This window comes from Osmerus eperlanus, chromosome 6, assembly GCF_963692335.1.
Source record: "Osmerus eperlanus chromosome 6, fOsmEpe2.1, whole genome shotgun sequence".
Lineage (NCBI taxonomy): Eukaryota > Metazoa > Chordata > Actinopteri > Osmeriformes > Osmeridae > Osmerus > Osmerus eperlanus.
In genome coordinates, this window is record NC_085023.1 from 14,746,001 (window position 1) to 14,760,963 (window position 14,963).

A 14,963-nucleotide genomic window follows, 5' to 3' on the forward strand; every position below is an offset into this window, starting at 1 on the left:
ACCACGCCCAACCCCCTGTACCACGACGACGGGCCCCTCGGCAGCCCCGACGCCTTCGGCCTGGGGTCTGGCCCGCCCGACTTCCCCCTCTCGCACTCGGCATTCTCGTGGACCTTGCCCGCCCGTCTGCGCGCCGAGTCGCACGGCACCGAGGCCCTGGGGAGGCAGGCCCTGCTGGACCCTGCGCAGTGGGAGTTGCAGCTCCTACAGGCAGGCCTGAAGGGCAAGGACGGCCTGGAGGCCTACGACACCGCGAGCTGCCGCAGCACAGAGACCAAGCTGTCCGTGAGGGAGCAGGCGCGGCAGTATGAGCAGCAGGCCCTGCAGGAGAGGAGCGCCAGGCAGAGCAGGGGGTCGCGTGGCTCCCTGTCGCCTATCCTGCTGAGGGACCGAGACAGCGTGGACATGCTGGAGCTCAGCCCGGAGATGCTGCTGTCCATCCTGGACTGCCCCTGCAGCCCCATGTCGGTGGGCAGAGACGTGCCGCCCCGCATCATCATCACTCAGGGGGAGGGGTCCCCCCCGCCCTCCGCCCAGAGGCCCACGCCCCCCGTCCTCAGGAAGTTCAGCTCCAGCATCTCCAGCTACATGACGGTGGAGCCCTGCGAGATCACGCTGGAGATCATCCCGGACCCGCCCGACCAGCCGGCTCCACCTCCTCCTCCACTTACCCCTCCTCCTCCTCCTCCTCCTCCTCCTCCTCCTCCACTTACCCCTCCTCCTCCGCCTCCTCCTCCCGCCACCTCCCCTCCCTCCTCCTCTCCACCCTCCTCTCCTCCACCTGCACCCTCCGGTCCGGCGCCGTCCGCCCCCGATCCTTCCCCACTTCCACCCCTTCCGCCCCTCACAAGGCGGCCGGCTCCGCCCCCTCCCCCTCCGCTCCCGCCCCCCTCCCCCCCGAGCGTTGAGCGGTCGCGGCCCTTTGTGCAGTTTGTGCCCACCAACCTGCCACCCGTGTCATCGCTCCGCCCCGTTTCCGCCCGCACCCCTCCCCCTCCGCCCCCCCCGGACGACGGTGGGAAGAAGAGAGAGCTGAAGGGCATCCTGAAGAACCTGCACAACCTGGCCGACCTTGAGAAGTCCGTTGCCAACCTGTACAGTCAAGTGGACAAGAGTCGCAAGGCGCCGCGCGTCAACAGGAAACAGTCCCAGGAGACCTTGGAACCACAGGCCTCTCACAAACCACCTGGGTCGACCTCCAGCGACGGCCCTAACACAACCGACGGGAACCCCGCCGTCCAAAGCAACACAAGCTCCTCTGAGGTTGAATCGAGCCAATCTAACAGGGGCTCGGAGCAGCCAGACCTCAGCCAACAGAACACTAACAGAAACTCTCTGGTCCAGGAACTCAGCGAACAGTTCCCTTCCCAGTCCACCACATTCTGACTGCCATTCGCTTCTCTCTGAGACCCATCTCTCCATGTCTTCACTCTGTCTTTTCTTTCTGTATCTACATGTCATTTTATGATCATGTTGTGTTTTTGTAGGACGTTTTTTTTTCCTCTGTGTAATGTCTTTTGAATCAACCTATTTTAACTGAAAACCTTTACAAGTGCGAGATTATTCCGAAACTCAACTCCATCAGCGGGCCGCAGGGCTGGAGTGGTGCTTGAATGTTTGAATTGGGCCTCTCTAGATCTTTGTCCCTGTCCCTCCACAGTCCTCACTTGCATCATGACTCAGCCCTGTATTTTCTGCTGTACAGAACATTGTATGAAAGTTGAATGGGGATTCTCCGTCTTCGTATTAGGATTTTATATTTTATATTAAACAACATGAACTCATTTGAAGTGAGTGTACCCATAGTGCATGAATGGAATTGTCGCATTTTGTATTTTGCAGACTGACTAGCCAAACATCCAGGTTGTTAATACATCTTAATGGATCTTTGTAAGTTTAAGAAACAGCCAGTGAAACAGGGCATGGTCATGTCGAGACAGACAAATCCGTTTTTTGTCATGATTTGTGCCATGTTATTTCATCAACCCCTTGGACGTTCCTAAAGATTTTACGCAGATAAATACAGCACACACAGAGTCGAATACACTCGAGAAGGCCAATGAGGTGTCCACTTATAGTTATCTTTAGCTGCGGTCAAAGCATTGGGTGTGAAGGCTTTGGGTGGAAGAGTGGAGAAAAAGTGAAGCCCCCTTGGGATCTGTCTTCCACATGTCTGTCCAGATCCTCCCAGCATGATGAAGTAGTCACTGTGATGTCTCCCTGCTCTCTGGAAGAGGCCAATTACTGATCAATCTTTAACCAGCAGGGCTGCTGCCTGTCCACCTGTCACAATCTTTCCTGTCTTCACTTCCCACCTCTTCTCTTTTCCACCTCCTCCGTCCTTTACTCTCCGACCGTTTTCTCTCCACTTCACACTATTCCTCTCCTTTCTACTTCCTCTTATCCTCTCTTCACTTGTGCTTACCCATCTTTTTTTCATTTTTTATTTATGCTCCCATTGTTTTTGACACTCTGGTGGCAAAGCTTCGTCTCAGAGTTTTTTTTTAGTTCATCCACTGTGTTTTAATCCCTCCTCTCCCGCCTCCTCTCTCTCCACCCCCTTCTCTTTCTCCCTCTGGCTCTTTCTCCTTTCTCCCTCTTTCTCTCTTCCCCCCTCTCTCTCTCTCTCTTTCCTCTCTCTCTTTCTCTCTCTCTCTCTCTCTCTCTCTCTCTCTCTCTCTCTCTCTCTCTCTCTCTCTCTCTGTGTGTCTCTCTCTTCCTCTCTCTTCCTCTCTCTTCCTCTCTCTATCCCTCTCTCTCTCTCTCTTCCTCTCTCTCTCTCTCTCTCTCTCGTTATCTCGCTCTCCCTCTCTTTCTTGCTACCTCTTTCCCACTCAGGGGAGACTTTTGTGATTCATCGTGCGTTTCTCCGATAGCCCAATCGAAACCAACTAATTGTGTATTCTGTGTTCATCACAAGGGGGTAATCTCGGCTGTCGAGAGGCCAGAAGCGTGCATGCTGTTTTTTGATAGCCAAGCACTTGCTCTCAACCCCAAGACCTGTCATGTCTAATGGATGTTATTCTTCTCTTCGTTCTTTATTTCCTCCACTGGTTATGATTTCATGGGCCCATCTGCCCTGTTCTCTGTTGCTTTACTGGAGACTTTGGTAATCAGACCAGAGCCAGACCAGTAATCATCATCTTAAAAGAAGGGTGTCTTGCTGCCCATACAGTACAAGGCATGTTCGTATGTTGGAGACTGTTCATGCCAAATGGTTAACATGCATACAGCGTCCGCAATTAATGCGGTTTGAGCCAATGTTGGATCTACGGAGCTCTTGCCCGTCTGCTCATGGTGCTGTTCATTCACCTAGCACGAGTGTGTCAAGGGAGTTGATTAGTGGTCAGCTCCTGTATAATGGGGTGATACGTTAGCATCCCAGAGCGATCTCTCAGCCGTCCACTTCATAATCCATTACATTTGCCTGGATTGATTGTGGCTGAGACGAGTGAGGAAACCTTGTCCCCCTTCGCTATGTGGGTGATGCATGGGAGTCTTTAAGCGTCTATCAGTTATTCTGAGAGGACATCTCCTCTGGTTGTGTGCCCCCCTTCCCTGATATTCCGCCTCTCTCCCCTTTGGCAATCTACTGTACCTGGTTGTCCACTGGGTCATTTGTCTTGGTGTTTCCTTGAGGCTGCAAAAGTCCAGTGGGTCATCCATCAGACCCCCCCCCCCCAACACCCGAACCCCCCACCTGGACTCCCCAGCCTTGTCCCCCTCCTTCCTCCATGGGGGTGTGGCCCCGTATGGCCCCCATGCCCTGACTCTGGTCCCAGCCCCATAATAACAGATTACAGCTCTCCAGAGGAACTCACAACATAGCATGGCCATATATCTGAGAGACTGTGAGAGTGCCCATTACTCACAATCCCACACAGACCACAGTTGTAGTACAATAGTACAGTGAACCCACGAGCCTGCAATTCTTCATTAAGTCATTGACTTGCGTTCACACCTAGTCTGGGAAACAGTTTAGCATCCTGGAGAGAAAGCCGAAGCTCTTAAGTGTTGGCAGCGCTTACTTTGGACTGCCGTATCACTGTCCTTCGTTGAGTCGCAGTACTTGTAGGCCTAATATAGATGAGTATTTTAAGGACAAAGCAACAACGCAAGCTAAAGCAGAAACGAATGTAAGGAGCGACAGGGGAAACTGACCTAGCGTCGCTAGCCATTGGAACAGTTGGAACACAAAGCCTTAATATACACAAAGCCTGAGATGAGTTATTTTGAAGTGTCTGAGTAAACCCCACTTGACCCTCCCTCCTCTGTCTTTTTTTCACCCACTGAATCCCATCAGTTCAGACGTTACCGTGATAATGGAAAAAGGGCCTGCGTCAAGTAGATAAGAGTGGTGCTGCATGTATGCTTTTAAAAAATGCTAAATATATTACCACGCAGGCTGACGTACAGGAAACTGCACCGTAAGTGGAATTGAAATCACCTAGACCGGCCAGAAGAATAACGAAACATATGTGTTTTTTTTAATTGAAATGTTTTTGAAATGTCCACATCAAGTTGAACTCACTACTTACCCATTTTATTTCCTCCCACCTTCCGGCATCACAGACGCGGCGGCTATGGCAGACAGGTAGGCCCTCTGATTGTGATGCATGTCCATGTAATGCATTGTGCACTGAGTCATTGTGTTGTGCTCCAGGGAGCTTAATACTGCACCTTCACCATTATTCTTATCTACTGCACAAACAATAGAAAACATACACAGAATGAGATCAAGATGAGATCTGCTGGAGAACACCTTTACTATTAACATTTTGTAAAAAAAATTGCACACTGTCAGCACTGCAGTCTTTTCCCTGCCAAGTGACAGATAAGCACCCAGATGCTTGTGTTCTCTTGGCAGAAGTTGCAGTGTTTGGGGCTAAGTGACTGAGTGTTTGCCATTTGTTGACATAAATAGACAGAGAGCAAATAGAGCAAATCCTGACCTGTGAACGACCTGTGACCTTTGCACATCATTGATGTCGTGCATGCTCCATCCAGCTTTGATCGTCGACAAAAGCTCCTTAGGATTGTAGATGTTCTAAATTTCCTTTCCTTTCTTATCAACCTTGCACTTTGACTATGAAAGTCTATACCTGTCCTATTCCCCCCTCTCCTTACACTCTCCCTACCCCCCTCTCCCTCCCCTCTGCTCCTTTCTGGCAGCAACAACAATTGCTGAGGCCATCTCTCCTAAGACCTGAGGTAGATCAGTCTGCTTTTCCTCAAACACTGACCTCTCCTATCCATCCTATACTCACACCGTACCCTCCTAACACACACCTTGTATCACTCTTAAAACGATCTCTTTCTCTATCCCTTTTTCTCTCTCCCTCTAACTCTCTCTCTCTTACTCTCTCTATTTCGGTCCAGTACTGATTTATTTCTCCGCATCTCTTTGAATCGTAGGAGCTCTCCATGGAGTCCGGCATCGACCCGGGGCAGGACTACTACGGGCAGGACTACTATAATTACGACCAGGGGTGAGCCCCGCACACACAGCCTCCAGCCCCTCTTTAGTCTTGCTCCAATCTGGGGGAAATTGATCTCCATGGGTTCATTTATAGTTAAACATCATTTATACCCATTTATCATAAACTTCCATGTTACCCCCCCACCATCGCTGGAGAAATCCTCGGAGACGGGAAGCGATTCAGGGAAAACGCTGTAGAACGTGATGAGCATGACTTATCACATCCTCCCCATTAGCAATGAGTGTAACCCCCTGGAGTGTGCCCTCTGCACTCCCCCCAACTGTGATCAGTGATTCAGCCCAGGGCCTTCTATCTAACAGCCTGCTGGCTAGAGTCGGGCTAGGCTGGCAGGTGTGGGCACACTCAGAATCACCCATATGGTCTGTAAGAGAGAGAACCGAGAGCAGCCAGCCAATCAGATGCTGGGAAGCCACGAACAGATGCCGAGCTAACGCTGCTTGTTGAACTCGGCCCGTTTCGTGTCAGGTTATTTGCAACCCTCGGAGGAGTTCGGCTGGTCCGTTGACAGAATGGAGAACCACCTGAACGTTCCCTACCAAACCTAAACCCTGCTACTCTGCTTTATAAGGAATTGGAGGCAGCCGGCCAAAATTATGAAATGCTTTAATTGCTTGGTCGCTTACTCATCAACGCGTCGACTTAGCTTCTCCTCCTCCCTGCTAATTCTAATTAGCGCTGGGTGTGCGTATGGCCTAGCCCTTCATGTGTACCTTGCTGTAATTATGTTGCGGGGCTTTGGTGTCTCAATCTGACAGACTGCCCATCCTTAAAGCCGTCATGGCTGCTGAAGTTGCTATCTTGATAACCCACACAGAGAGTCTGTCATCCCTTGCTATTTAAAGAGCCAAGTGCAATTTAACCGCTGCTAAGCTCTTAATCCAGCGATCGCTAACAGCGGCTCTCCTCTGAGGCTACCTCACGTGGTCACAAGGTGTCGCTAATGCCGAGTAATGCTGGCTTCCAGGTTCCGCCTGGTTCAGCGGTGTGAGGTGTACAGAATGTTTTCTGGCATCCTTGGGCCATGGGTCAGAAACAGGAGCAGCGATCTCTGTCTCAGTCTGCTGCCGAGGGTCTGACCCCGATGTAGCTGTAATGCAGATGGATTGGAGTCCCACAGCGCTCCTCATTTCCTGCGTCTCCAGGCTAATGCAGATTGCTAGATTGGCTTCTCGATCATCCATTTATAACGTCATGTAATGTGGACAGAGTTTAGCCCTCACACACCCCCACACACACATTTATCACTCACAGAGATGTGCTGTGGTCCACTCTCTCAGGCCTTGTTACACCAAGCCCCCTGGCAGTAAGTCCCACCCCCCCCCCCCTTCCTCCCGAAAAACAAAATACCCTTCAACTCATTTGCAAAATACAATGACAATGTATTCTTCGAATGTTGGACCTGGTAATGATAATCTGCTTGTTTTCTCCCTCAGGTACGACCTTCCTCAGTATGGCAGCCGCAGGAAGTTGATTGCTCCCATGTACGACGAGTATGGAGAGGTGATCATGGAGGACGACTATTACACCCCCCACGGCCCTGAGGTAACCTCTCTAGGCCCTCCGGTTAACAGTAGGCACACAGACATAGCTGGAATCAAAACAAACAATTTAATCAAACACTGTTTGGACCAGCACACTTTTCTAATAGCAGTTTCGTGCAGTGTTTTTTGTTGTTGAAAATCAGTGAAACCTCCAACATGGATAATCAGTATTTCCAACGGTTGATTGAGGAGTCATGTGACTGTCACAGGGCCGAGGCAGAGGGCGTGGTGGCGGGCCCATGCGGGGCCGCGGTGGGCCTAAGAGGGTTGGATTCAGGGACCTGCCCCCAGAGGGAGAGATTGAGGAGGCAGTGCCAGCGGAGGCCGAGGTGGCAGCAGAACCCTCCAAGGCTGCCAAGAGGCTGAAGTCTGTCATGAAGCTGAGCAAACTTCTGGTATCCAGCAAGGGAGGAGAGCAGGCCGCCGCAGGCCTGTCTCCATGGAAGAAAGCCAAAATGTTCAAGATGTTTGGCGCCAAGAAGAAGGACAAGGACTACGCCAAGCTGATGTCGGCCCGCCGCATCGACAGTCAGGAGAGTCTGACGGGCGGTCCGGAGGCGAGCGGCCCCATCGATACGGTGCCCGCCGCCAGGGGCGGCCTGTCCAATGTGATGAAACGCATCAACATGACAAGCCGGCTGCAGGGCCGCAGGAAGTCTCAGGGCGGCGTGAGCCGCGGCTCAGCCACGGGCAGCGAGCGAGACGAGGAGGCCTCGCAGGCCGCCAGCGAGAGAGACGAGGAGGCCTCGCAGGCCGCCAGCGAGAGAGACGAGGAGGCCTCGCAGGCCGCCAGCGAGGACGAGAAGAAGTCAAAGGTGTCCATCAGCGTGACGGAGGAGAGCGAGCCAGAGGCCAGTGGGAGCGGGAGCGGGAAGGAGAAAGGCTCCGACGACGAGTCTGAGAGGAGCAGCATGGATAAAGATTACCTGAAGGTGGACCTGGACCGAGACGATGCCAACGAGAGCACTGTGGACTCAGAGGAGGAGCCGGAGGAACATCCTGAGGATTCAGATGAAGAGAGCAAGTCCAAGTCTGAGGATGATGAAACCGAGAAGGAATCTGGCACCGAGAAGGAATCTGGCACAGAGAAGGAATCCGAGACAGAAAAAGAATCGGATTCAGAAAAAGAGTCGGGTTCTGGAAAAGAATCGGATTCAGAAAAAGAGTCGGGTTCTGGTTCTGGCTCTGGCTCTGGTTCTGGCGCAAAGTCATCAGGCACAGAGAAGGAATCCGAAACTGAGAAGGAGTCTGAATCCGAAAAAGAATCGGATTCAGAAAAAGAATCGGGGACAGAAAAAGAATCAGGGACCGAGAAAGGTTCAGCCACAGAAGAAGAGTCTGAGGAGGAGGCTTCGGGGGAGTCCAGAGAGAGCGGCTCCACTGCCCGCTCGTCTGTGAAGTCATCTGCTACTGGCACCAGTCAGGCCTCCTCGGAGAAATCCGGCGGCAGTACTCAGGCCAGCGGTGGCAGCAGTGGAAGTGGTAGCGGCAGCGGTCCTGGCAGTGGCAGTGCCAGCGGTAGTGAGAGGGGAAGTGGTAGTGGCAGCGGTAGTGGTTCTGGTTCGGGTAGCGGTGCCAGTAGTGCAGCCTCCCAATCTGGCTCCTCGCAGAGGTCCTCTATGAAGTCTTCACAGAGCACCAAGGACTCAGAAAAGTCCAGTGCAGAGAGTGAAGGCGAGTCGGGGACAGGGACGGCCAGCGGGGGCTCCGTGTTCAGCGGCGCCAGCCAGAGCCAGATGTCTGAATCGGAGGCCAGCGATTCGGAGGACAACCAGTCCCTGGTCAGCGAGCAGAGCTCCACCTCCTCCAGGTCTGCAGGAGGCAGCCACCGCTCCCGCAAGTCTGTCATGACCCACTCCTCAGAGGGCACCATCGACGAGGAGAGCGAGGCGGAGGAGAGCGAAGGGGAGGCGAGCGGGACAGCGGACGAGAGTAAGGAATCGGCCAGTGAGCCGAGTGACGGGGAGGCGTCCAGGAGGTCCAGTGTGGTGTCCGAGGTGGCGGGGCCTTCCAATCCCTACTCTGGGGTCCAGGCTGAAGCCAGTGGCTCAGAGGAGGAGACCTTCGGGGGGCTGTCCCCCATTACGGAGGTGGACGAGGATGCCATCACTTCAGAGAGCAGCTCCCACGGCTCTGTGTCGGCTGCTACCAGCAGGTCGGGAAAAGGAGGGACCTCCGACACCGGCTCTGAATCCGAAGGAAACTCCACGGCTTTCTGAGGGCACAGCCGGTCTGCTGGGAAGTAAGACTGACTGGAGTGAAGTGACCACATGCATGGGAATGACCTCAATTCTGAGTGCTGTCTCTGGAGTGCTTACTTATGCAGCTCTATCTCTCTCTCAGTCTCAATTTGTGTGAGTTTTCACAGAAACTTCCGGAAAGAGTCTTTGCATGGGATTTCACTGAATGATGCATTGTTTCATCTGCTTTGACCTTTTCTCTTTTCAATATCTTCCTTATCGCTTATGGAGTGGGCCTTTTTCATGTTCCTTCACTATGATGCAACTTCTTAAATGATTTAAAACGTACCCTGCCGGCTTAGAGTGCTTAAACACAATAATACAATGCCCCATTTTCTTCTTCTTCTTGATATTACTTTTACACATGCCGTTCATATTATGTTCTGAGAGAGCTGTATATTGACCCAGTCTTGTTTGACATTCTCCGCAGGCTGGGAGGAAGCGTGTCAAACTAGTGGTGGACCGGGACTACGAGAGCAGCTCCACAGGAGACGACAGCACCAGCGAGGCCCAGCGCCACCGGACGCCCAACGCCAACAGCCACAGCCACATCAACGGGAACGTCTACCTCTCCCAGAATGGTACCATCGTCCGCACCAGGAGGCTCGGCCACCCCAACAACCTCAAAGTGGGCTCCCCGTGCCGCTTGGGCAAGCAGTTCAAGAAACTGGACAAGCTGGGGGTCACCCATGAAGAAAACCTCCCCCTCAACAGCATAGGGAGCACGGGAAACGGGACGGGCGTGGGCCTTTCCTCCACGGTGGACATCAACCTCAACACCCGCATCTCTGGCGGCTCCCTTGGCTCCAGCACCACAGGCCTTAACAGCATCTGCTCCAAGTCCAACATTGCCAAGGCCCTGAGTGAGAGGAACTGCAGCGGTGGTCAGTACGGGACTGAGGAGCAGGAGTCTTGTGTGGACCCCAAGGAGGAGCGAGAGACTGCCGAGTCCCACAGCGAACACATGCTCTCGGATGAGGAGGAGCTGTGGATGGGCCCCTGGAACAGCCTGCACATACCAATGACTAAGCTCTAACTGGACGCCACTGGAGAATAGCTTTCATACCTTTTCCTTTTCCATGCTGTTACGGTTTCGGTTGAGCGAAATGGAGCAAAATGATTGTATGTCTCTGCTTTACAAGCACCAATCACTGTCCAGGCACGGAGGGGCAATGTGACTGCACTGATAGAAGGATGTCACTATTTTATAGGATGATTTGATAGAGTTTTATTAGCAGATAGTATATGAGGGCTATTGTAAGACTATGGGATTAACTGTTGAGAGGCCATGCTTTCTTCGGACATGGAAAACTGGAGTATGTGAGCGGTGACTGGCTACAACCCACTATTCCTTATGGAGGTCTTCTCCATAATCTCTCTGTTGATTCCACGTTTTGTAAGTGTTCTTTTTCAATCAGGGGTCTTGGCAGTTCTAATCACAATGTTGGTGTACGAGATGTCTAATACCAGAATAATATAGATATTATGAATATTACAGAGCAATGATTATATTATGATATGATTCAATTGTGATATATATGATGCAGTGAAAAATGTATTTTGCTACGTGATTTTATTTGCAAGTAATGAAACATTGTTGATTGTCTTATTATTTTCTTTAACCATTTGAAATAATTTTGAAAATCTATGAAATTATTTTTGTCTTTTTATAACAATGAAATCTATGAGCAAAGCTTTTTGAGAATTTTAACCTATGACATTAAGACATAACACAACCATGTCTGTCAATACTGTATTTCAACTAAGTCAGTATTGTCATATCGATTTTCTTTTTCTATTGACATTTGTAATTACAGAATGTGGTATTTTCAACTCCTTAAAACATGATGCAAAATCCTTCTGTTTGCGATCTTTTCTAAAGACATCAGGTCCCTCCAGTCGAGGAAACAACCAAATAATGTAACTTACACAACAATAAAGTTTTAACTGCTACAATATGGAGCTTTATGATCAACTGAAGTACTAATAAGGTAAGTTCATCTGAGACCACCACACTAAGTACTTCTGTGTATCATGAGAAGGTATGAGCAACTTGAATGATGTTAAAGGAATTCAATCTATACTTCAAAACAGGTGATTAAATCCAAATGTCCCATTCATTGAAAGTCACCAAGTGTCCCAGACTTCCTGTCATAAATGGACAGACTTCCTGTCAACAGCGGCCAAACTTCTAGTATCCTCAGAGCTTAGACTCCTCCCTTTGAAGGGCATGGCTTGATGGATAATTATGCAGACTAGTATATGCTAATCGTCTTTCAAAGGTGTGATATTCCACCTGTCAGTCAGCTGAAAATGTGTCTGTGGGCAGTTTAAATAGAAAACATAAACCCTGGCTGATGGTTTTGAAATAGAGGGGTCATGTCTCAACCATGTCTTAATCCTCTCTGCCGTCTCGTGTCAGCCTTTAAGCTATTCTGTTTACGGATCCGGAAAATGCATCCTGAACAGAAAAGTAAATACTGCCCACAAAAATGGCTTTTCTAATCTGTGTCAAAGTGAGTGGCAATTTGATGGTTTCATGATTGCGCCCCCTCACAATACTAAGCCAATAAACCCTGTCAAGTAAATTTTACCACAAGATGGCGCCATAAGCTTTCAGAAGTGAGCACAGAATTGGACTGTACTTGTTATGTAGGCATCAGGGAAGGTAAAGGGGGATGTATTTGTTACATTCATAAAGCAGCTATGTCTTCTCTCTAGTGATTATTGAAATGACTAGGTCATACATTCAGTACAGCTGTGTGTAGGCAGAGGAGTTATGGTATCATTCCTCGAGTGTCATTGTATTTAGACTATGTTATGTTCCTGTTGTAGTTCTGTACGTACATATGTTGTCTGAATGAGTTCTACAGTATTGAGTAATTACATTCTTTCCAACATGGTTTTCCTGTTGCTCATCTCAGGGTACAGGTTATCCATGCTTTAATCCTGGTCGCATGGCAGATGGTAAGGCAGTCACCAGAGGTCTATGAGTTTTACTATAAAAATGCATTGTACAAGGGCATGAATGGGTGATGCAGTCATCAGTTCACATTTAGGCACACAGTCTCCATTATCACCTTGGTTTGTAAACCACCCACCATGCACAATCTGTTGAAAGAGAGCTATACTACCTATGAGAATGGAACACTAGAACATCAGCAGACCTTGTCCTGTCCTGAAAAAGAAGACAATAATCAAATGAAGAGATGTAGTATAATAGGCTATCCTTAAGGGCATGGGATTAGATCTGAAAATGTCCTGGAGATACTAATCCCATGCCCTTAAGGATAGCTTATTATACTACATCTCTTCATTTGATTATTGTCTTCTTTTTCAGGACAGGACAAGGTGTGCTGATGTTCTAGAGTGTTCCATTCTCATAGGTAGTATAGCTCTCTTTCAACAGACTGTGCATGGTGGGTGGTTTACAAACCAAGGTCATTGTGACCCACCTTTTGCCCCTCGAACGTGGGTCACAATGACCCGAAGGAAGCACAAGGGTTAAGCTAATTCATCTTTAGAATTGCGAGTCCTTGGGGGTTATTGTTAGATGTAGATCCAAGACCAATTTCAGTGATTGCTGTGGTGCTATTCTGGTTAGATAATTTAAGCACCTATAATGACATGAAATGCAGTAACTAGGTGTTCACCAAATCAAAGCTTTTGATTAACGCTTCTTCCAGAACAACGTCTGAGGCCCTAAGAGGCATCAGCAGAGGAGATGTACTCACTGAGCCATTTGTGCTCCAAGGCAGACATCTTAAGAGCATATTGTAGAAAGTGGATGATAATAGACTAATTTTCTCACTGGAGGAGTCTGCTAGAGGAAAATGGCTGCTGTTAGTTTCAAGTGTGTGTTGCCTTGAGAGGAATCGTTTGTCAGTTGAGATGAAGCGGCAGATTGCCTCACCACAGCCATCTTGTTTTGTTTGCAAGTTACTCTTCCCAGGAATAATTAAAGTAGCACATCAGTTTCTTCTACTTACCATGAGATGTGGTTCCAGATGACAACTCTGCAATGTGTGGTAATTGGACAAATGTATGTTGAATTGACTCTTACAGTGGCCATAAGTGTTGAATTGGTCTCACGGGACCTGAAAACACTTGGCTCAGAGTTCATCCGATAAAAAATCTCCAGTCAATTACGGCAAAATGAGGTCATTCAAGTTAGTGAACAGTCAGTTTGTAGGTCTGAAATTAACCTTGATTGACTGGTGGCTCTGCTTGGCTTCTTGGGTCATTTTAACGTTTTGCTGCCATGTTGTGGTTCAGCAGCTTCCAAGAAAGTATACTTTGCTTGTTTGGGAGTCTACATGGCTCACACTAAGTTGTCAAGGGTTGTTCCTACAGCATTGCAAGGCTTAGTAGATTTGTTGAGTTTGTTGCAAATCTGTCCACATTCACTTGAAATGCTATTCTGAGGAGAAGAGGTGCTTAGGCCGGGTAGATTCAAGTCCATCATCATCTCCTCATTTCCTCTGAGCTATTTAAGACCTGGCTACTTCAAAATAAGAGCCTTGGCTGTGACCGCAGTGGGAGCTATCTGGGGACCTGTTAGTGAGTAATTTGGGGATATTAGGATGTCCCATGACCTTTTGTTTTGACGTCTCACTAGCTTCTCTGTCTGCCGCCTGTGTACATCTGATGGAATGCCATTTTCAAAAGCAATTTCAGAAATACGTTTTGGGGTTTCTGTAACCATATATTGTACATTTTGAGTACTTTATAATTTATACACTGCACATTGTTATTTTGGATATGTCCCCAAGCCTAAATTAAGGTTTAACTGACAGACAGGTCACATACACACATACTCACGTGAACACACACACACACACATAGTCAGACATGCTGTTCAGCACACTCAAGCAGCTTGTTCCTGTGACATCCCTCCCAAAGGTTATATTATATCTGAAATGTTGGGTGTAGCAAACTGCATGCTACACTGTCTGGCTCGTCTAATGAAGGCCTTGGTGATCCATGGTCTTGTGTTTCATATGTGCAGTAATACACTCTCGACTGTAGTGTTCTCGCAGGGTACTAAACCACATCCTATCCTGTCCTGTACACATGCATGAGCAAAACAGCTGAGATGCCAAGATAGCAACTACAAAGAAGATAGAGGCCTACAGTAGCCCTACTGTAACCGCATTCAAACGCCTAACAAAGGGTGAGACTGTAGGGTTTTAAATGGTCAAGATTGTGACACACTCTTAAAGAAGCAGTGTTAACGTTGTAGTGGGTCTGAGAGGGCTGTGTGTGTGTGTGTGTGTGTGTGTGTGTGTGTGTGTGTGTGTGTGTGTGTGTGTGTGTGTGTGTGTGTGTGTGTGTGTGTGTGTGTATGTGGCTAAACATCTCAAGGCTTTGAGATTTCAGCACCCACAGTGTTAATGCATAATGTCAACCCAGCAGGGAGCGTTGTTAAAAAGCAATTATGCCAAAATGATTTAAACATCATGTGGTTTGGCTATTGACTAGCCTTGAGGTACACACTGAGTTGTTGTCTTAAAATGAGAATTTGACTGTCTGCTCACATTTAAACTGCCATTTGTGTGAGTGTAGTTCTAACCACATTTTCTTACCATACCAAACCACAGACTGCACACATGTACATAGATACACACACTCATATACCCACATATTTCACTGCACAGGAGAAGTAATTGAGGGTTTTGAGT

The 14,963-nt window shown here is 49.0% G+C and overlaps 1 protein-coding gene across 1 annotated transcript in view; it reads left to right on the plus strand.

Annotated features, from left to right (window-relative positions):
• Positions 1 to 11,139, plus strand: part of LOC134022773 (protocadherin-15-like) — a 105,874-nt gene extending 94,735 nt beyond the window's left edge. Inside the window, 6 exon segments of the mRNA XM_062464522.1 lie at positions 4,573 to 4,594; positions 5,173 to 5,211; positions 5,416 to 5,489; positions 6,935 to 7,043; positions 7,252 to 9,252; positions 9,713 to 11,139. Of these exon segments, the coding sequence (XP_062320506.1) occupies positions 4,573 to 4,594; positions 5,173 to 5,211; positions 5,416 to 5,489; positions 6,935 to 7,043; positions 7,252 to 9,252; positions 9,713 to 10,318 (2,851 nt within the window). The 3' untranslated portion in view covers positions 10,319 to 11,139.
• Positions 11,140 to 14,963: the final 3,824 nt, after the last annotated feature.